A 22,655-nucleotide genomic window follows, 5' to 3' on the forward strand; every position below is an offset into this window, starting at 1 on the left:
TTGACAAAGCTATCGAATTTCAATTTCAAAAGATTTGCTCACCTGTAGTTTCTAGACATAACATATTGTAAGAGACATAATAGGTAGGATATACACAACAAGTATAAATTTCACGGCATACAAGCAAGCAGAAAAGGCAAAAACAAAAATGTCATAGAATGCTAAAGTTAGATGGGTAGCTGCTATCCTGGATCTAAAATCTACTGGTCAAAATCTTCATATTTTTATACCAACATAATACCAGTCTTTTAAATGGGGATTCTCATCTTCAGAGGGGGAACTGCACCTATCAGCCATTTAATGGGGTTGTCTACTGTTTGGACAATCCATTCTTAATTGTTATCCCCCTTGTAAAATTAAAATACCCTATACTCAACTCCCATACCATCACCGTTGTAGAGAAGTTGGTGCTGGTTCTCCTGGGAATCGTGCAACATTGTTATGCCCTGCAGCCAATCAGTGGTCACTAATTGACTGCTGTGCTCTTATTACCTTAAAATGTCCAAAGTTCGTCTGATGGAAGTGAAAACACAGCAGCTCAACAGCAGCCACTGACTGTTATGCCACATGAGCCCTGCAGCCAATGTTATACGAGCCATGGGAAACCCAACACTGACATCGCTGGAAAGGCGCCGTTACGGGAGTTGATTATAGGGTATTTTTATTTTACAAGGGGGAATATACAGTCGTATTTAAGAAGGGATTGACCTAGTAGTGGACAGCCCCTTTAATTCCATATCCTTAGCATTTTCCTAGGTATACAGTCTATTGACCAAGTTCTTTACATTCCCAAACCTATAGTTCATATTTCAGCTTTGTTTATCTTCAAAAGGTGGAAACACATCTAAGAGCCATTATTGTCATTGATATTGAATTTACTGATCAAGTTTTTCAGATTCCTATACCTACATATTCCAGATTTTTAAATGTTTAAAATGGGAATAACACTGAGAAGAGGACCTGTCACCAGGTCAATAGTGGGGTCAGTTTTTGCTACTTTTATTTGCATTGCTCCCCTGAGTATTCTAGTTTGCTTGTTTCTTTGTTTTTGTAGGATTGGCCCCCGGTCCTGCTCTGGCGTCTTCCGGCCTCCCTGCAGCTGCTGCTGGTGCGTTCGCTCCCTCCCTCTTAAAGGGGCCGCACGAGCCGTCCTAAAAAGTCCCAGACCAATGGCCGGAGGACTTTCCCTATATAAGGCACCTCCTCCAATATGGAGGTGCCCGTGCAAGGTTGTTGCTCTGTGATACTTACTTTGCTTCAGCCCTAAGGTCCTCTGCAAGGCAGTCCTGTCCGCCAGTCTGATCTTCAGTCCAGTCCGCCAGTCTGACTACTTTCCAGCCCAACAGTCTGCCTACAGTCCAGTCCGACAGTCTGTCTATGGGCTCTGCCTGCCTGCTTACCTGGAAGCACCTGCCTGTTACCTGCCATGCCCACGAGCCTGCTTACCTGGAAGCACCTGCCTGTTACCTGCCGAGCCCGCCTGCCTGCTTACCTGGAAGCACCTGCCTGTTTTCTGTTGTGCCCACCAGCTTGCCTACCCGGAGCACCTGTCTGGCTATCAGCCGAATCAGCCTGCCTGACTACCTGGACCACCCGTCAGCCTGCCTGCCGTGCTCTTCCGCTGTACCGGTCAGTTCCTGCCTTCTGACCTATGGGAGTCACCTGCTCTCATACAAGGTCGGTCCCATAGTGGCACCTGGTCCCGCTGCTCGGTCCCTCCCTGGTTCACGGAGTCGACTGAGCCGCCATGCGACCCTGGTCAGGCCGAGTAGATACTTAGTCATGCCCCTCTGGTCCCTCCTTGCACCGCAGCACAGAGGTTCCACCACCCGGATCCGTAACAGTTTGCACGGGCCATGGAACCAGGTGCCTCCCAGGCTCCTTCACTTTCTGACCTGTACCAGGAGGTTTCTCATCAGAGATCCCAACAGGAAACTATCCTGACCTACCTGCGGTCTGTCAACTCCTGCCTGGACACGCTGTCCATCCTACCTGTGTCCGTCCGGCGGCGCCTCAGCCTGCTAGTGCCATGGCATCCAGCTCTGGACCACGGCTCTCTGCGCCTCCACGTTTTGGTGGTGACCCAGTCTTATGTCGGGGTTTTCTAAACCAGTGAACGCTGCACTTTGAACTCCTGGCACATCAGTTTCCCTCAGACTGGGCCAAGGTAGCGTTCATCATGTCTCACCTCACCGGGGAAGCATTGGCATGGCTAAATGCCCTATGGGAGAGAGGGGATCCCTTGGTGTCCGATCTTCCGGCTTTCCTCACTGCCTTCCGGAAGGTCTTTGATGAGCCTGGATGGAAGACTTCTACTGCCTCCTCACTGCTCCGTCTCCGCCAAGGAAGTCTCACTGTAGGCCAGTATGCCATACAGTTCCGTACCCTCACATCTGAGCTTGCCTGGAACAACGAGGCCCTGGTGTCCACCTTCTGGGAGGATCTTTCCGGACGAATCAAAGATGAGCTAGCCAGTCGTGACATCCCTTCCACCCTGGACGACCTGATGTCACTAGCTACCCGGATTGACATCCGTTTCTTGGAGCGAGTTAAGGAGACTACCCTGGAGAGAAGATTTCCTCGTCTTGCTCCTGTTTTCCAGAAACCTGCCTCCCAACCAGCAATTCCCCGGGCACGCTCGCCCGAACCCATGCAGATTGACCAGACCAAGATGGTCAAGTCTGGCCAAGAAACGCGCCGAGCCGAGGGGAGCTGTTTCTACTGTGGCAGTAAGGAGCATCTGATCCATTCCTGTCCGGTGAAGCCAGGAAACTCCAGTGTCTAGGACCGCTCGGAGAGGTCGTCCTAGGCAAGAGTATATCCTCTCCGTCCTTAACTCTATCCATTTCTATCTCCAGTGGTGCGACCCGCTTCTTTGAGACCGCCCATCTGGATTCTGGAGCCGCTGGGAATCTCATTTCTCAGTCCCTTGTGGAGCAGTATCAGATTCCCACCAAACATCTGGCCGAACCATTGGCAGTCGCTTCCATGGATGGGAGACTCCTTCCAGTGACCATCTTGCTCGTCACAGATCCCGTAACCCTTCAGGTGGGAATGCTGCACTCGGAGAGGATCTCCTTCCATGTGCTATCCGGACTCTCTCACTCCCTTTTGCTAGGTCTACCCTGGCTACAGAAACATGAACCCGTACTGAATTGGCGATCTAGTGAGGTGCTCCGTTGGGGGCAGGATTGCCATGAGACCTCCCTGGTTCCGGTTCACCCGGCTCGACCTCCGTCTACTCCGGCTAATCTACCTGGTCTGCCGGAACCCTATTGGTCCTATGCGGACGTCTTCGACAAGAAGGAAGCCGAGACACTACCACCTCATAGGCCGTATGACTGCCCCATCGACCTGGTACCTGGCACTTCACCTCCCCGCGGGTGTATCTACCCCTTGTCTCTGGCTGAGACCCGGGCCATGTCTGAGTACATCGAGAAGAATCTTGCTAGGGGATTCATTCAGAAATCTACTTCCCCGGCTGGAGCAGGATTCTTCTTTGTTAAAAAGAAAGACGGCTCGCTACAGCCGTGTATCGATTACAGGGGGCTTAACCAAATTACCATCAATAATAAGTATCCCCTGCCTCTCATCTCGGAGCTGTTCGACCGCCTTAAAGGCGCGAGGGTCTTCACCAAGCTCGATCTACGTGGGGCGAACAATTTGGTCCGGATCCACCAGGGAGACGAGTGGAAGACGGCATTCAACACCCGGGACAGTCACTATGAATACCGCGTGATGCCCTTTGGTCTCTATAATGCCCCAGCCGTCTTCCAGGAGCTAGTTAACAACATTTTCCGTGACCTCTTGTATTCTTGCGTAGTGGTGTACCTGGACGATATCTTGGTCTTCTCTCCGGATCTGCCCTCACACCGGAGGATTGTTCGTCAGGTTCTGCTAAGGCTCCGGCAGAATCGTCTCTACACAAAATTTAAAAATTGTCTCTTCGAGCAGACTTCCCTTCCGTTCCTGGGATATATTATCTTCGAGACTGGTCTTCGGATGGATCCCGAGAAGGTTTCTGCCGTCTTAAAATGGCCCCGACTGGAGGGGTTGAAGGCGATTCAGCGATTCCTGGGCTTCGCAAATTATTACCGCCTCTTCATTCCTCATTTCTCCTCCCGGACCGCTCCCATCTCCACGCTCACCCGTAAGGGAGCAAATCCCAAGGAATGGACTCCCGAAGCGGAGGAGGCCTTCGTCTCCCTAAAACAAGCCTTCTCTTCCGCCCCTGTGCTGCACCGTCCGGATTGCAACAAGCAGTTCTTCCTGGAGGTTGATGCTTCCTCCTCCGGAGCCGGAGCGGTGCTCACCCAGAAATCCCCGTCCGGGAGAATGGTAACTTGCGGCTTCTTCTCCAAGCTCTTCTCGTCCGAGCGCAACTACTCCATAGGAGATCGTGAGCTGCTTGCCATCAAATTGGCGCTGGAGGAGTGGCGCTACCAGCTGGAAGGGGCTCTGCACCCGGTGATCATCTACACAGATCACAAAAACCTGGCCTATCTCCAAAACGCCAGGAGACTCAATCCGCGTCAGGCCCGGTGGTCTCTGTTCTTTGCCCAATTCTGCTTTTCTCTACATCACCGCCCTGCGGACAAGAATGTTAAAGCCGACGCTCTATCCCGCTCATTCCTGTCCTCCGACCAAGAGGAGGAGCCTCTGCATATCATCGACCCCTCCAGAGTAATGACTGTGGCCCCGTTTGACCTGTGTCGTCTTCCACCAGGTAAGACTTTTGTAGCTGTTCCGGATCGTAAGAAGGATCTTCTCTGGGGCCATTCGTCCAAACTAGCCGGCCATGCTGGCCAGAGGAAGACCTTCCTGCTCATCACCCGGCATTACTGGTGGCCTTCGCTATGCAAGGATGTTGCGGATTTCGTCTCGGCTTGTTCCTCCTGTGCCCGTAACAAAGTTCCCAGGCATCTTCCCGCTGGCCGTCTCCTGCCTCTACCCGTACCTTCCGCTCCGTGGCAACACATTGCTATGGACTTTATTTCGGATCTCCCTGTTTCTGCCGGTTGTACTGTCATTTGAGCGGTCGCTGACCGCTTTTCTAAAATGGTCCATTTCATCCCTCTGCCTGGTCTCCCGTCCTCATCTGTGCTGGCTAAGGACTTCATCCTTCACATCTTTCGTCTCCACGGCCTACCCCTCCACATTGTGTCTGATCGTGGGATTCAGTTCACTTCGCGCTTCTGGAGAGCTACGTGTAAGCTGCTGGATGTCACCCTGGATTTCTCCTCTGCTTATCATCCTCAGTCCAATGGTCAAGTGGAATGTATCAACCAGGTTCTTACCAGCTTTCTCCGGCATTTCGTCAATGCTCACCATAACGATTGGGTTGAGCTCCTACCTTGGGCTGAGTTCTCCTATAACAACCATGAGAGTGAGTCTTCTTCCAAATCCCCGTTCTTCGTGGTCTACGGTCAACACCCCCGGATCGCGTTTCCCGTCTCTGCTTCTGTGGACAATCCTGCCGCGGAGTCTCTGGTCAGTGAATTTTCTACTATTTGGGAAGACACTAGAGACAGGGTCTGGCTCTCCTCCAAACATGTTCGACTCAAAATACCATCGTATAAGTTGGGTCCGCGGTTCATCGGCCCGTTTGAGGTTCTCAAGCAAATCAATCCCATGGCTTACAAGCTAAATCTCCTGGCCACCTTACGGATTCCCAACTCCTTCCACGCATCTCTCCTCAAACCAGTTGTTCTTAATTCTGTTTGTGACGATCCAGGTACCACTCCAGCTCCAGTCTCAACTGAGGACGTCTATGAGGTAGAGAACATTTTGGCCACCAAAAGGGTAATAGGAAAAAACTTTTTTTCTGGTGGATTGGAAGGGGTTTGGCCCGGAGGAGAGGTCTTGGGAACCAAGGGAGAACATCCATGCCCCTCTTCTCCTTAAAGAATTTCTTGATGGCCTGAAAAAGGGTGGGCGTAAAGGGGGGGTACTGTAGCATCGGCATCTCTTCCCACTGCCAGGCAGAGACGCCATCCCCCTTACCGCCGAGGTCTTGCTCCGGCGTCTTCCGGCCTCCCTGCAGCTGCTGCTGGTGCACGCAGCTTCCCTGGCACTTTGCTTAGGAAGCTCGCTCGCGCGCTCCCTCCCTCTTAAAGGGGCCACGCGCACCGTCCTAAAAAGTCCCCGGCCAATGACCAGAGGACTTTCCCTATATAAGGTACCTCCTCCAATATGGAGTTGCCCGTGCAAGGTTGTTGCTCTGTGATACTTACTTTGCTTCAGCCCTCAGGTCCTCTGCAAGTCAGTCCTGTCCGCCAGTCTGATCTACAGTCCAGTCCGCCAGTCTGACTACTTTCCAGCCAGACAGTTTGTCTACAGTCCAGTCCGCCAGTCTGTCTATGGGCTCTGCCCGCCTGCTTACCTGGAAGCACCTGTCTGTTACCTGCCGTGCCCGCCAGCCTGCTTACCTGGAAGCACCTGCCTGTTACCTGCCGTGCCCACTTGCCTGCCTTTACCTGCCGTGCCCGCCTGCCTGCTTACCGGGAAGCACCTGCCTGTTATCTGCTGTGCCCACCAGCTTGCCTACCAGGAGCACCTGTCTGGCTATCAGCCGAATCAGCCTGCCTGACTATCTGGACCACCTGTCAGCCTGCCTGCCGTGCTCTTCCGCTGTACTGGTCAGTTCCTGCCTTCTGACCCGTCAGAGTCACCTGCTCTCATACAAGGTCGGTCCCAGAGTGGCACCTGGTCCCTCTGCTCGGTCCCTCCCTGGTTCACGGAGTCGACTGAGCCGCCGTGCGACCCTGGTCAGGCCGAATAGATACTTAGTCACGCCCCTCTGGTCCCTCCTTGCACAGCAGCACAGAGGTTCCACCTCCCGGATCCATAACAGTTTTTTTCCGTCACATTTTTATTGTATCTACCAAAGGGGAGTTGGTCACAGGGTAATTATGCAGAGCAGCCTAACAACACATCTCAAGAGAATCCTGTGAACAATGCCTCTTTGGGGAAAAAAAACTAAAAACTTGAATATTGGACACACTAAATAAAATGATCCAGATCTCTGTCTAGTCAAGAAAAAAAGGGGAATACTCAGGGGAGCAGCAGGAATAAAACGAGTCCTGGAGACAAGTCCTCTTTAAGATGTACATGAGCCCCAAGAGGTTAAGGGGCCCACCTCCACCTCATATGCAGGTGGAATTGTCCATAAAGATGAGCTTTTGGACCGCAAAGGGCCCATATATCGTTCTTGCTCTGGGGTCCTCTTCTGTCTGTGTCTACTCCTGGAAGAGCAATATGTTAAAAGTCTGGTAGATATCCCCTTTCAAAAAACCTGATGAAGGGCATCCTGACCTGATGGAGCAACCTGGTATTTCCCCAACTCTTAAAGCCCATTGATGTCCATTGTTATTAATGTATTTCAGTATGGATGTAGTGTAATGAGATTATGGTTTCCCAAATGCTAGCATCTGATTAAAGCAATAAGGTGATTTTTAGCAAGCTTTTCCACAATTAACTTATAACTCACTATTTTAATAGCAATTGTCCAAAAAGGAAAATCCATTCATTGCTGCTAATGAATTATACAGTTTTCACTGACACCAGCGGAAAAGCAAAAAAAAGTTACTATTCCACCCTTACTTTATGAAATTTTAGAAACAACCATTCTGGAGTAATTTACTCTTTTTATGTATTTTATTTCTACAGTACTTTATTTCTACACTTAGAGGTAATAAATAATAATGATGATACATTTTACTATATTATGAATATACAAAAAGGTTAACTTCAATTATAAACATTACTTATCTAATCCCATAATTTATTTTTACAGGGAGAAAGAGGAATGCCGGGATTCAAAGGCGCCTCAGGACCACCGGGCCTTAAAGTAATTGTTATAAACTGAAATAAATTTCTATGATTTAGAACTGTGTAACAACTTTTGATATACAATTAATGTGAAATGTGAAATATGAACACATCTGTGAATAGGATAGTGGAAGGACTTTTGGTCAATGTACGAAAACTAATAATACACTTGCTTTATAATTAGGTAACTCTGATACCGTCCATTTAGATTCAGACCACGGCATCTAAGATGTTAGGTTCTCATTCAGACGTCAGTGATTTTTAACGTTCTAAAAAAAAAAAGGCAAGAGTTTCATCATAATTGTTTATCAGAGTGTCATCAGAGTCTGGTCAGAGTGTCAGGTTTTACCATCAGAGTTTGGTCAGCGTTTCATCAGTTCTTGTCAAATGAAAAAAAAATGATAGAGGTTTCTCAAGCTTCTCCTATCAAAACAGTCCATGAGAAACAGACCGAGCACGGATTTCATTCGAGTGCTGTCCAATCTTTTTCATGAATCCATAGACTTGCATTGTGAACTTAATTAGACACTCGGATCAATAACAAGTGTCCGTGCTTTTGTGAAGACCAGTCAGTCCGAGGAGCAGCTCCACACACTGTTATAGGTACGAGCGCAGTATAGTAGGAAATACGGCACTCCTAGGTTTCTTTTTCGAGTGCTCGACTAGGGATAATGAAAAATCGAGAAATCCGGCACGTCAGAATAAAGTGAATGAAGATAAGTTGTATTCGATATATGTGGTCCGTCTTCGTGTACTAACGTGACGTTTCAGTCAGCACGACCTTTATCAAATAAACTCCCAAACATAGAGGACCGCCTGCAAAAGTGATGCGCAAAGAGGGAGAGCGACAGCCGTCACTATTGAATAAAACTTATCTTCATAGGTGCGACACATGAAAAACACAGATAGCACTTGTATGAGAAAAACTGACTTGTGAAAGAACACTTAGAACAATCATAGGAAAAGTAGGCACAATTTCTGCATTTTTCACACACTCCTGTTATGGCTTACAAATACTGATGGAAAATACTGACCAAATACTGAACGTGGACTTAGACAGTAGAAAAAGTGTTGTGATGTCACCTGAAGGCCGATCGTACTATACCTAGTAGGTCCTTTATTGCTTAGGTCCCTTAGTGAGAATACAATAAATAAATGTAGAAATAAATTACAGTAAATAATTTAGTAGAAAATAACTACAAAAAATTTTCTTCATTAAAACAACAGGCTAATTAAGGTCTAAAAAGTTATCTGAGCAGACAAATCTCCAAGGGTGACCAAACTTTTGCATCGGCCCAATTTCCTTTTCGTAATTAATTTGGGGATAAAAATGAAAAAAGCTTTGTATAATGGAAGCCAAATCTGGCTGCGGTGGCAAGTGTTTGACAAAACGGTCATATATTTATGGCTGCAAAAACAACGCTTGGAAGTGGTTGAAAGAGAGCTTGTATATATATTACTAGAGTCACAGCGGTTTTTACTTAATTAGCACTTCTAGTATTTTACAATTGAAAAAATGAAGTAGATCAGACACATTTCCATCCTTCTTTGATTTCTATGAAGGTCACCACCTTTACCAACCATTCATCCCATCATATTTATTTGCCAATTATTCATTTTTATTTTCTTAAACCTGCCTTTATTCATTATAGGGTGAAAATGGGCCACGTGGACTTCCAGGAGCAGAAGGATCCCAAGGGGCAAAAGTACAAAACTGCACATTTGATTTTATTTCATCACTATTACTTCTAAATTCTCTCTTTTTTTCCTTTAAACATTTTGTTTTTGTGTATGATAGGGTATACAAGGTGACAATGGGCCTCCAGGGCCACAAGGACCTCCTGGAATAAAAGTAAGTGTACAATTAGAGCTGTCTTAAAGAGAACCTGCTGGCACAATTTTGCAACGTAAAGTACAGACATGGCTGTAATGGTGCTGTAATACTTATTACATTGATACCTTTGGTGAAGAAATCTGCTTTGTTGTTCTTCTGTAATCAGCATTTGACGTTTTTTTGCTAATTAGATTTCGGTGCACAATGGCCGGACTGTGCACTAGGTCTTCTCCTCCCTGTCTGTGATTCCCCGGGCCCCTCCGCCTGCCTCCAGTCTGTGAAAGACAGGTCACTACTGAGATTTCAAACAGAGGCAGATCTATCACAGATCGGAGGCAGGCTAAGAGTCCGGCGAATCATATACTGGTGGCAGGCAGAGGGGCTGGGGAATCAAAAATAGGGAGAATAAGACATTTTATACAGTCCAGCCCATGAGCACCAAAATCTAATTAGCAGAAAACTTCAAATGGTGATTAAAGAAGAACCAAAGGTATCAATTTAATCTGTGTTACAGGACCATTACAGCCATGTATTTACTTTATATCACAAAATCGTGCAAATTCTCTTTAAGGGGTTATTCCTATCTTCATGTGTGAATATTGTTTGATAGTCTCTGTAAAAACAAGCACTTTTTCAATTTACTGATTATTAAAATTTAAAGAGAGGAGAACAAATTGGAGTTTTAAGGCTAAAAAATTCCTTTATTGTTACAAAAAAATATAAAAACAGCTACATAATTCATAGAAACACAAACAGACAAATAAAAAAACAGACAAAAGAGAGGGGATGTACCAATAGAAGGGTCTAGAGACTTAAAGGGTTTTTTCATACACAAGAGTTCATTTTAATCCATGGCTGTGTCTGACTGTGTACTGAACATACCACATCTCCTAGGCAGGGGAAGAAGCAAAAGAGAATACAGACATTACAGCAGGGGATCGCAGAGGATTCATTTTGTGAGGTAAAACATTTCACTGCCTGTTTTTAAACAATATTTTACCTCACAAAATGAGTCCTCTGCGATCCCCTGCTGTAATGTCTGTATTCTCTTTTGCTTCTTCCCCTGCCTAGGAGATGTGGTATGTTCTGTACATGGTCAGACACAGACAATTATTAAAATTAACTTTTATTCATTGGAAAATCCTTTTAAGGGTGAAAAAAAAAGGAAAAGGGAAAAATATTTTCTCTTTATCTGGTGTATATGTATATCACCATAGTATTTATAACTCCACCACACACCAAAAAATCTAAATATTTAAATAACGCCAAATGAAGGTTGCCCAACCTTAGCCATGCTACTTGACACTCCGCAAAGAATTGAACAACGTCCCGACGCGCGCTTTGCTTCTTTATTTCATAGCTTTCTCGAGGGCAAGTAGTTCCCAGAGTTTTCACCTCTGTTCCCAATGTTTGGCATTACCTACAGTTCTGACCTCACCTTAACATGGAGGCAGCCAATCAGTGAGCTCAACGACTCAACAAGGTATTCCTGTGTAGATGGAATGCCCTGTTTAGAGTCGCTGAGCCTGCTCGCTGGCTGCTGCACTGTTGGTGTGACGTCAGTGCCACAGCCAATGGCAGACATTAAGAAAAGTGGTGGAGGCTTATCTGGACCTGGAGAAGGTGGATGATATTTTTTATAGCAAACTGCAGCCAGTGTAAAAAATTAATTGAAAGGCAACAACCCCTTTAAATCTGATGGCAGGTAGAAATAAATCTAAATGACAGGTAGAAAGCGGTCCATTAGGGTAGAGTTAGTCTTCAACTCATGAACAACAAGGACTTGAGCAGATATATTATACTGTAATTATAAAACGTGCACAAACACTTAAATGCCTGCAATTATTTGATATTATGTCAAGGAAATATATATTTTTTGTTTCAGTTTTTGGAAGGCTGCAAAAATCAAGAAATGAGCAAACTTATAACCGTAATTAATAATCCTAATCATATTCAATAACATATGAGAAACCCAAAGCTGACCGTATGAGCAGTTCCAAAAACTGCTTTTCATGGATTTGATTTCCATAAGGATTTTTTTTAGGAAAACCCTGTAAAAACAACCATAATTTATCTTTCTAGGGTCAAAGAGGAGACCTAGGCTTGCCTGGATTAGAAGGTTCAGTGGGAAATCCAGGGCCAAAAGGATGTAAAGTAAGTTGTAATACAGTTAGGTATATACTTTAAGAATTTACATTTATGTTTTCACTGTAACTTAAAAGGAACCTGTCATCTGATTCATGCGGCCCAGACCATGGGTTGCATGAACCAGAACCTCGCTGGTATATATTTCTGTGAAACGCTCCGGTGTTTCAGAGAAAGTACACTTTAAAGATCCATAAGTGGACCATAGCCAGAGACGAGACCCTTCCAGCACTCCACCAGCTCCCCCCTCCCGACCTGCTTTTCCCAGCATTACCATAGCGAGCGAGAGATTTGGCAATCACATGGGGTAGAGTTGGGAGGAGCCCGCTGGGGTTCGGTGCCGGACTGTTCATGTGCCAGACTATTCTCATCTCTTGCTATGGTTCCCGGCTGGATCTTCACACCAGAGCATTTCTGAGAATTATACACTTGGCTGCAGTCATGCGGCAAGGATTTGATTCATGCTGCCCGCAGTTTGGGAAACAATAATTAGATGACAGGTTCCCTTTATAGCTTCATCTATATTTTTATCGGTTGCTAATAAAAAGTTAACATTTTGTTACATATTGGCTGAGCATAGATAAATTGGAAAAGTTTCCCATATTGTGGCAGAATACGTGAATACTACACTTTCTAGAATACAAATTATCAGCGCCAGCTCTAGACAAGCTGTGGCAGAGCCAGTGTCAGGGGTGTGGTTAGAGCCACTGCTCTCTATACTCAGAGCGCTGACTGGGCCCCCGCCAGCGCCATCCCGTGACTAAAACCAAAATGCTGCTGGGGACAATAAAGTTAATTTTCTCCCTGCAGCATTAGGCTAAGTGCGGGCGCCGGGCAGGTTAATAATGCTGTTAATCTGCAGATTAATAGCATTTTTTTCTGGTGACAGGTTCCCTTTAATTATAAGGCTATGTTCACATGTTGCATTTTCTGATAAGATTAGCTAGAATTATATCAGCATTATACGGAATGGGGTATTTTATGTCCCATTCACGTACTCTAGAAATAATTAGCATGGAATACTGAATGTCCCGTGGGCATTAAAATCCATACTGTGTGTGCTGAAATCAATTCCATTGAAGTGCGATGCAGAAATTCATGGAGGTGAGCATGGCACCCCGTGATATACACGTATCTTATCCTTTTAACTACTGTATTTTTTCAAAGGTGAAAAAAGAAAAAAAAAAAAATACAGTTAAAAATGTAATCATGATGTCAAAATAAATAGAAGATTAAGAAAAATTGTATAAATAATTTAAAAATGCATGTTTTTTGTATTCTTTTGCATTCAGCTTACAATTTTTTTTTCTGTAGCAAAAAATAAAACTTGAATAAACTATGTTACAGGGTGACATTGGAGATGACGGAGAGAAAGGGGATCAGGTAACTTATTTCTAACATACTACACTAAATCACTTACTGCCATTCCACACGTAAAATGGCAGATATTGCTTATTTAGTTCCAGAAATGTTTAAAGTAGCTGCACATATGATGAAATACCAAAATAAATATTACTCAAACGTTCTTTCCCATGAGCAGCTCTAGTCTTTGTGGTCCTCCCAATCTTTATTTAAAGCATGTGACTGCTGCAACCAATCAGTGTCCCAGCAGACACATGCCATATTACTGGCTCTATGGCTCCCATTGTGGTGTGTGGTGTTTATTTTGTTATATTATTACATCTGCTGCAGTTTTTTTTTTCCCTAAGGTTAGATAATACTTTGTAACTCAAATGGGTTAATCAGTTAGAGCAAAAACTGTCTAAAAATTGCTGGCTAGTCTATAAAAAAAGAGTTTTTTTCAATAGAAAAAATTTGATGAGTCCATAATCTTTTTGAAGCTTGTGAAGCTTGTGCTGGTTCTTATTTTTGTAATTATTGTCATTCTACAGGTCAGAGTAAATGCTGGTGATGTATTCATATCAGTATTCTAAGCTGTAGATGTGTTTTTTCTATAATTGAAATAATTTGTTATGTTTTTCCAGTGTGTCCTTAAACAATCCTGGCTGTCAGTGATTTTTTGATAAATTGTCAAGAAAAAAAATTTGTTAGCAGATCCCATCTTATCTCTGACACTCACTTGACCAACCTATAACAGCGACATAGAAGTGATAACCTCCCCATAGAAATCCATGGGAGTTGTTGAGATAGCCAAGACAGTGGCTTCTCGTGTCTTCACCTTTTCTCGCATGTCACAAATACCTGAGAGATAGATGGTCCAGAGGTGCACAGTGCATATAAAACCCATTTTTATTATGGTTGCTTATATAGTGCTGACATATTTCACAGCAATTTACAGACATTGTCATCACTATCACTGTCACAATCTAAAGTCCCTATCAGTAGGTCTTTGGAGTGAGAGGAAACCGGAGTACCAGGTAAACTAGTAAACTAAAGGGGGAAGACAAAGGCAAAGTCAGATCACGGTAAAAGGTCAGAATGCCAAGAATATAGCGGATCAGAGCAAAGGGGCTAAGCAAGTGGATTGCCAGAATGAGGTCCAAGGTCAGGCAGCAATAGGTCAACAAACAGAACACAGGCATACAAGGTAAACCACTGAGCAAAAGCTACTTCTGTCAGAGATCTGGGACCAACAGCTCAGCTAAGTAACTGGGTGATCACTTGGTCCAGGGAACACTTGAAGTAAGCTCAGCACCTCACACATTCTTAAATTGGACGACTAAGCTATCAATCAAAATACAGACTTATCAGTACTCCTCTGCACTAGATTGGAAAACTGAGCTGTCAGTCACTGTGTCCAATGCACACTGAGTGGAGGAATCATGAAAGCCCAGATCACTTTCTTGGTCAATGGATGCCCAACAGACACTTGATCTCAAAATAGAAAACAGCACATGGGTCACTATATTTTAATTTTCTCTTTTATGCTAGCAATTAGTTTGAAAAATGAGGATGTTTAAACTTGTTACCTTGTCAACTGTAAAGTGATGCATTTTGAGGGTGTCAAAACTACTGAGAGGCTTCCTTTAAATTTTCCTACAAGGAAAATATATATTTTTGTACCGTGTTAGCCAGTATATAGAAAATATTTAGATTTGCGAGTCCTCAGTAGTTGATACCTTTTAATGGCTAACTGAAAAGATGGTAACAAGTTGCAAGCTTTCAAGACTACCCAGGCATAGTATAACACAAAATCTTAAGAGTCACGTATTTATAGACAGCAGGACACAGAAATAATGCAATAGATGAAACAGGTGAAGTAAAGCAGAACTATTACTATGGGAGAGAGATAAACAGTTCTGGCTGTAAATATTGGAGCAGTTCATAGATAAGGAGTGTGAAAGTTTTATTGTCCTGTGACTGAGGTCTGGTCCAGGGTTGTGATGACCCCACAATTCTGAGGAGCACATGTCGCATGGATATATGTCATTCTACATCAAATAAGGAATGTGCTCCTCAGAACTGTCGTGTCATCACAACCCTGGACCATATCTCAGTCACAGGACAATAAAACTTTCACACTCCTTATCTATGAACTGCTCCAATATTTACAGCCAGAACTGTTTATCTCTCTCCCATAGTAATAGTTCTGCTTTACGTCACCGGTCTCATCTATTGCATTATTTCTGTGTCCTGTTGTGTATAAATATGTGACTCCAGATTCTGTGGTATACTATGCCTGATGAAGAGGCCTGAGTGGTCTCGAAAGCTTGCTACTTGTTATCATCTTTTCAGTTAGCCATTAAAAGGTATCAACCACTGAGGACTCTCAAATCTAAATATTTTTAAATTTTGCTACAGCCATTCCCTCCTTAGTGTTACTTAATAATACTAGTAATAACACTATTATATCAATAATACTGGAAACTATTATGTTGGGCTGCTACACCTTTATAAACTATCAAGGTTTAGAACAGTTTACACACTGACATTTTATATTTATATTATTTTATATTCTGGTTGACTTTTTAATTACAACTGTTTTCCATTTGCTGCAGGGAGAGAAGGGTGAAGGTGGTCAACCTGGACTTCCTGGAATAAAGGTAAGCACAAAGCTTGTTTGTTGCTTTTATATGCAGAACATATAAAAATACATATAATGATTTGTTTTTCAATCTGGTTATACAATTTAGGGTCAGGAAGGAGGCAAAGGACCCAAAGGAGAGGTACTGTAAGAAATTTCTAAAAACACCTATTAGTTTCATTACAACTCTTTCATCTCTAGGTTAAGAAGAATAATGTATTTTACCATCAATCTATGGCCGGTTTCGAACATCCAACTTTTACTTGATCTGAGAACAGACCATGATGTCTGAACCGACTGCAGGTCTCCTGACGGAAACTTAACAGCCTCACATACGCCTATTTGGCTGTTAAGATTGGTCAAGGAGAGCCACAGACTGGTCTGGACTAGTCTGGACATCGGGGTCTGTACTCAGACTGTGAATCTCAGATTTTGGATACTGACAATAGTTCTGATAAAATGGAAGGAATATTTCAAAGCATTACTATGGACATAAGTGAGCAATATGCTGTGTGATTAACCACTTCACTCCCCAGCATGTTTTCATTTCCTGATCAGGCCAATTTTTTCAATTCTGACCAGTGTCACTTTATGTGGTAATAACTCTGGAATGCTTCAATGTATCCCAGGGATTCTGAGATTGTTTTTTGTGACATGCTGTACTTAATGTTAATGGTAAATTTTGGTCAAAATAATTAGCGTTAATGTATGACCATTTTAAAATTTGAAAAAAAAAATTGAAAATTTAGCAATTTTCAAACTTTGAATTTTTATGCCCTTAAACTAGATAGTTATAGCAGATAGTTAATAAATAACATTTACCACATGTTTACTTCACATCAGCATCATTTTTGAAACATAATATTCTTTATATTAAGAAGTTAGAAGGGTTGAAAGTTTATCAGCAATTTCTCATTTTTCCAACAAAATTCACAAAATCAATTTTTTGCAGGATCACACCCCATTTTAAGTGACTTTGAGGGCCTTGTGTGACAGAAAATACCCAAAAGCGACATCATTTTAAAAATTACACCGCTCAAAGTGCTCAAAACCACATTGAAGATGTTTATTAACCCTTTAGAGGCTTCCTTGGAATTAAAGCAATGTGGAAGGAAAAAATGAAAATTTTACTTTTTCCTACAAAAATATTGCTTTAGCCCCAAAATTTGCATTTCACAAGGGTAACAGGAGAAAATGGACCACAAAATCTGTTGTGCAATTGAGTACACCGATACACATATGTGGTGGAAAACTACTGTTTGGGCTCGGAAGGGAAATAGCGCCAATTGAATTCTGGAGCACAATTTGGGCTGGAATAGATTGCAAATGCCATGTCACATTTGAAAAGCCCTTCACATGCCAAAACAGGAGAAACACTCACAAGTGATATTTTGGAAACTAAACTTCTTGAGGAGTTCATATATGAGTGTAGTAAGCATTTTTAACCTTCATGCAATTCACAGAATTATATAACTTTGGAGTCAATGGAAAATTACCAATTTTTCCACTAAAATGTTGCTTTGGTCCCAAGTTTTCACTTTTCAAAAGGGATAACAGAAGAAAACAGACCATACAATGTGTTACACAATTTCTCTTGAGTACACTGATACCCCATATGTGGTCAAAAACTACTTTTGAGGCACAGTGCAAAGCTCAGAGGGTAAGAAACGCCATATTGGAGTTCAGATTTTGCTGGAATGGTTTGAGGGTGCCTTGTCACATTGGCAGAGCCCCTGAGGTGCCAGAGCAGGAGAAACCCCCCCATAAGTGATGTCATTTTACAAACTATACCTCTCAATGAATTAATCTGGGGGTGCAGTGAGCATGTTGACACTACATGTGCCTCACAGAATGTTATACCATTGGGAGGTGAGGTGTAAACATACAGTGGTGGCCAAAAGTATTGGCACCCCTGCAATTCTGTCAGATAATACTCAGTTTCTTCCTGAAAATGATTGCAATCACAAATTCTTTGGTATTATTATCTTCATTTAATTTGTCTTCAATGAAAAAACACAAAAAGAATTGTCCTAAAGCCAAATTGGATATAATTCCACACCAAACCTAAAAAAGGGGGTGGACAAAAGTATTGGCACTGTTTGAAAAATTATGTGATGCTTCTCTAATTCGTGTAATTAACAGCACCTGTAACTTACCTGTGGCACCTAACAGGTGTTGGCAATAACTAAATCACACTTGCAGCCAGTTAACATGGATTAAAGTTGACTCAAACTCTGTCCTGTGTCCTTGTGTGTACCACATTGAGCATGGAGAAAAGAAAGAAGACCAAAGAACTGTCTGAGGACTTGAAAAACCAAATTGTGAGGAAGCATGAGCAATCTCAAGGCTACAAGTCCATCTCCAAAGACCTGAATGTTCCTGTGTCTTCTGTGCGCAGTGTCTTCAAGAAGTTTAAAGCCGATGGCACTGTGGCTAACCTCCCTAGATGTGGACGGAAAAGAAAAATTGACGAGAGATTTCAACGCAAGATTGTGCGCATGGTGGATAAAGAACCTCGACTAACATCCAAACAAGTTCAAGCTGCCCTGCAGTCCGAGGGTACAACAGTGTCAACCCATACTATCCGTCGGCGTCTGAATGAAAAGTGACTGTATGGTAGAATACCAAGGAAGACCCCACTTCTTACCCCGAGACATAAAAAAGCCAGGCTGGAGTTTGCCAAAACTTACCTGAGAAAGCCTAAAACGTTTTGGAAGAATGTTCTATGGTCAGATGAGACAAAAGTAGAGCTTTTTGGGAAAAAGCATCAACATAGAGTGTACAGAGAAAAAAAAGAGGCATTCAAAGAAAAGAACACGGTCCCTACAGTCAAACATGGCGGAGGTTCCCTGATGTTTTGGGGTTGCTTTGCTGCCTCTGGCACTGGACTGCTTGACCGTGTGCATGGCATTATGAAGTCTGAAGACTACCAACAAATTTTGCAGCATAATGTAGGGCCCAGTGTGAGAAAGCTGGGTCTCCCTCAGAGGTCATGGGTCTTCCAGCAGGACAATGACCCAAAACACACTTCCAAAAGCACTATAAAATGGTTTGAGAGAAAGCACTGGAGACTTCTAAGGTGGCCAGCAATGAGTCCAGACCTGAATCCCATAGAACACCTGTGGAGAGATCTCAAAATGGCAGTTTGGAGAAGGCACCCTTCAAATATCAGGGACCTGGAGCAGTTTGCCAAAGAAGAATGGTCTACAATTCCATCAGAGCATTGTAAGAAACTCATTGATTGTTACCGGAAGCGGTTGTTCGCAGTTATTTTGGCTAAAGGTTGTGCAACCAAGTATTAGGCTGAGGGTGCCCATTTTTGGAGTTTTGTGTGAAATGATCAATGATTTGATTTTTGCTTCGTTCTCTTTTGTGTTTTTTCCTTGCAAGCAAATTAAATGAAGATAATAATACCAAAGAATTTGTGATTGCAATCATTTTCAGGAAGAAACTGAGTATTATCTGACAGAATTGCAGGGGTGCCAATACTTTTGGCCACCACTGTATGTATAATATAGCAGAAGAATTCTATAGCGTGAACATGTAAATCCCCTAAAACAATCTTTTTATTTCATATTATTAAAAATACACTCAGTTCCCGTGTATAAAATACTAAGTTCCCTATATAGGGAGACAACACACCTCCCTAAGGGAGAAATATAGACTTAAATCGCCCTGATAAACAACTAGTATGTTCCTGCCTAGCGCGGGGGTTGGCACCCTAAGATAGCGTAATTGGCGCCCCCACTCAGCGATGGCTGTCCCTATTGTGCCCTACAGAGTGATCTAAGCACATAGGAAAGGTGACTGCTTAATCTTGTACAGAGATTGCTCCTAAATTAGTATTGACATCATAGAACACATATTTGATAATTTAGGATTAAGATAGATATGAAATGATAGACTTATCTTCATCTTTGAATAGCACCTCGACCCGTTTCCCCAATTATTGTTTGGTTCATCAGGAGGTAGATGTCAAGGTTCTATGTTACAAGAAGATGGAGCTGCATGGTGATGGCTGTTGCAGGATGGATGGCTGGCTGTGGAACCATGTCCAGATCCACTATTAAATACCCCCCTTGTTAATAGGTGGACCAATTACTAACACCCCTCCAGAAAAAAGGACCCATAATAGATGTAGGCTCCCCTGTCCCATCAGAGCCCTGTGCATGTCAAGCGTTCGATCACTAGAGGAAGATGATCCCCTAGTTCTGCGCAGGTCTCATAGCATCCCCGCCGGTGGCATTATTTCCCCCACCAAGTTGCCAGAAATGACGTGTGCGTTCCAACCTGGAAAGCACATCGGCCGTGATACCGGAAGTGACGTGTGCGCTCCCGCTAGTTTTATCAGGGTGGTGATAGCATTATAATGAGACTTGTTGCAGTGACTCTAATTGATGAAAAACAAAGACCAAGCTTTAATATGCATTCAGCACAACGAAGGACTTAAGGGGGACACTTCAATGAGAAAGTTCTACCCCACATTATGATTTGAAAACTATAAAATAAGAGTCACACGTTTCATCAGATCGAGTTCCATTAATCAACAAGGCAGAGCCACATGTATGGGCTATAAATAATAGTTTTATCAAATATTAGTGATGAGACATAACAAGTAAGGAGGGGAGGGAGCTTTATGTGTGATACAGATATAGCTGACACCAAATAGGTGTTATAATAAACACACAGAGACCATCAGTTTTTAAGTGTCAAACAACACAATAATTCCCACTAGACAGTTCTTGCGTGTGCCCATAATCGTCAGGCCAAGGATACAATGGCAATGAAGCATGGCATGAACACAGGAGAATACATAATAAAAACACTATCAAGGGTAGAGGAGACAGACCAGTGCAACGAAGGGGGTTATATATGTAAAGAGGGATAAGGAGGGACCCAAGGGAGAATCACAGGAGGGAGGCATAGGACTGGTGCTCATTTAGGCCCTTTGGGGCCAAAGATTGCATCCTAAAAATCCACTCGGATTCCTTTCTTAAAATTGCTTTATTCAGATCTCCTCCTCTAGTTTTTGGCCTAATTAATTCTACAATACAGAAGGTTATCTCACTTAGATGGCCTTTATGGATCTCATTCATATGCCGTGCAACTGGGGTGTCACGTTTATTCCGGATATCACCTAGATGTTCACCTAGAATATTAGACTAGGCAGTCACCTTTCCTATGTGCTTAGATCACTCTGTAGGGCACAATAGGGACAGATAGGGACAGCCATCGCTGAGTGGGGGCGCCAATTGCGCTATTTTAGGGTGCCAACCCCTGCGCTAGGCAGGAACAGACTAGTTGTTTATCAGGGCGATTTAAGTCTATTTTTCTCCCTTGGGGAGATGTGTTGTCTCCCTATATAGGAAACTTAGTATTTTATACATGGGAGCTGGGTGTATTTTTAACCATTGGGCGGTGAAGAAAGAATAATTACATTTTTACAACTAAAATGTTGTTTTAGTCCCAAGTTTTTAATTTTTATAAGGGATAATAGGAAAAAATGTACCTCACGGTTTGTTGTGCAATTTCTCCTGAGTATGCCAATACTCTACATGTAATCAGGAAATACTTTTCAGGCACAGTGGAAAGCTCAGAAGGGAAGGACCGTCATATTATGGTGGATCGCAATTTCACCCGCGGCTATTAGAGGCACATATCTGCTGATGAAATCAGCTGTCATGTGCCTGAAAAGGTGTGAGCTCAGTGCCGGAGTTAACACCAAAAAGGGCAGCCCCAAAAAACAAGCCACCACGCAGCTCCATCAGTGGAGAAATATAAAAAAAAGTTATAGCTCTCAGAATATAGCAATGCAAAAAACTTATGTTTTCTATAAAATAGTTTTCATTCTGTAAAAGCGCCAAAACATAAAAAAAGATATAAATGTGCTATCGCTGTAATCGAACTGACCCGAAGAATAAAGCTGCCTTATCAATTGTACCACACACAGAAAACAATTCCTGAATTGTTGGTTTTTGTTTATTCTGCCTCCAAAAATCAAAATAGAAAAAATGTCACGTGCCCGAAAATGGTACCAATAAAAATGTCAACTTGTCCCACAAAAAACAAGCCCATATACGACTCTGTCGGCAGAAATATGGAAAAATTATAGCTCTCAAAATATGGCAATGAATTAAAAGCATTTTTTGGTGTGTGACAGCAGCCAACCATAAAACCCGATCTGGTTTCGCTGTAATCGCACCGACATGAAGAATATAGTCGTCTAATCACTTATACCGCACTAGGAACAGCGTAAAAAAATAAATAAAACCAATTCTTCACCTGCTGCTGATTTGTTCATTCTGCCTCCCAAAGATCGCAGTATGGCCCGGCTCACATTTATCCTGCGCTCTGCGCTGAGAGCTTACACCGGGGTTTCCGTGTAAATCTCTTAAATATGTGATTCAGACGGAACCCCCGGGGGACGATTCCCTGTAATGAGGCAGATGAAGGCACCGTAGACGCCGTCTGACCTGTGATTCCTCTCCGTCTTTCTATTAGGCGTGCATAGAAGTGCCATCGGCCACAGTTTTGCGAACCAGAGGCCACATGGAGTCCAGAGTAACTCTGCTGCCTCATTATAGTGAATGGATTCCTTGGCGGTTTCATCTGAATTATGTCACTCGGAGATTTAAATGGAAATCCCGATATCAGTACTCAGCGTAGAGCATAGGATAAATGGGAACATCGACTCAATCCACAAAAAAAGCAAGCCCCCACTCAGGTCCATAATCTGTTAACGGAAATATAGGGGGCTTCCACGTTACTAGTAGCACAAAGGCTCTGGGAAAGCGAAATGGCCCTTTTCCCCCCAAAAGAAATTCAGTAAATTCTATGCTCCAAAATACAAATGCCCACTTC

At 43.3% G+C, this 22,655-nt stretch overlaps 1 protein-coding gene across 1 annotated transcript in view; it reads left to right on the forward strand.

Annotated features, from left to right (window-relative positions):
- The window catches only part of LOC141265547 (uncharacterized), a 160,663-nt gene that overhangs the window by 103,465 nt on the left and 34,543 nt on the right, over window positions 1-22,655 (forward strand). The window contains exons 19-25 of the mRNA XM_073678741.1: window positions 7,796-7,849; window positions 9,483-9,536; window positions 9,629-9,682; window positions 11,747-11,818; window positions 13,157-13,192; window positions 15,769-15,813; window positions 15,904-15,936. Of these exons, the coding sequence (XP_073534842.1) occupies window positions 7,796-7,849; window positions 9,483-9,536; window positions 9,629-9,682; window positions 11,747-11,818; window positions 13,157-13,192; window positions 15,769-15,813; window positions 15,904-15,936 (348 nt within the window). The remainder of the gene's footprint in view (window positions 1-7,795; window positions 7,850-9,482; window positions 9,537-9,628; window positions 9,683-11,746; window positions 11,819-13,156; window positions 13,193-15,768; window positions 15,814-15,903; window positions 15,937-22,655) is intronic.

The sequence above is a fragment of the Phyllobates terribilis genome, unplaced genomic scaffold (assembly GCF_046119375.1).
Source record: "Phyllobates terribilis strain yellow unplaced genomic scaffold, ASM4611937v1 Scaffold_4__5_contigs__length_816908805, whole genome shotgun sequence".
Lineage (NCBI taxonomy): Eukaryota > Metazoa > Chordata > Amphibia > Anura > Dendrobatidae > Phyllobates > Phyllobates terribilis.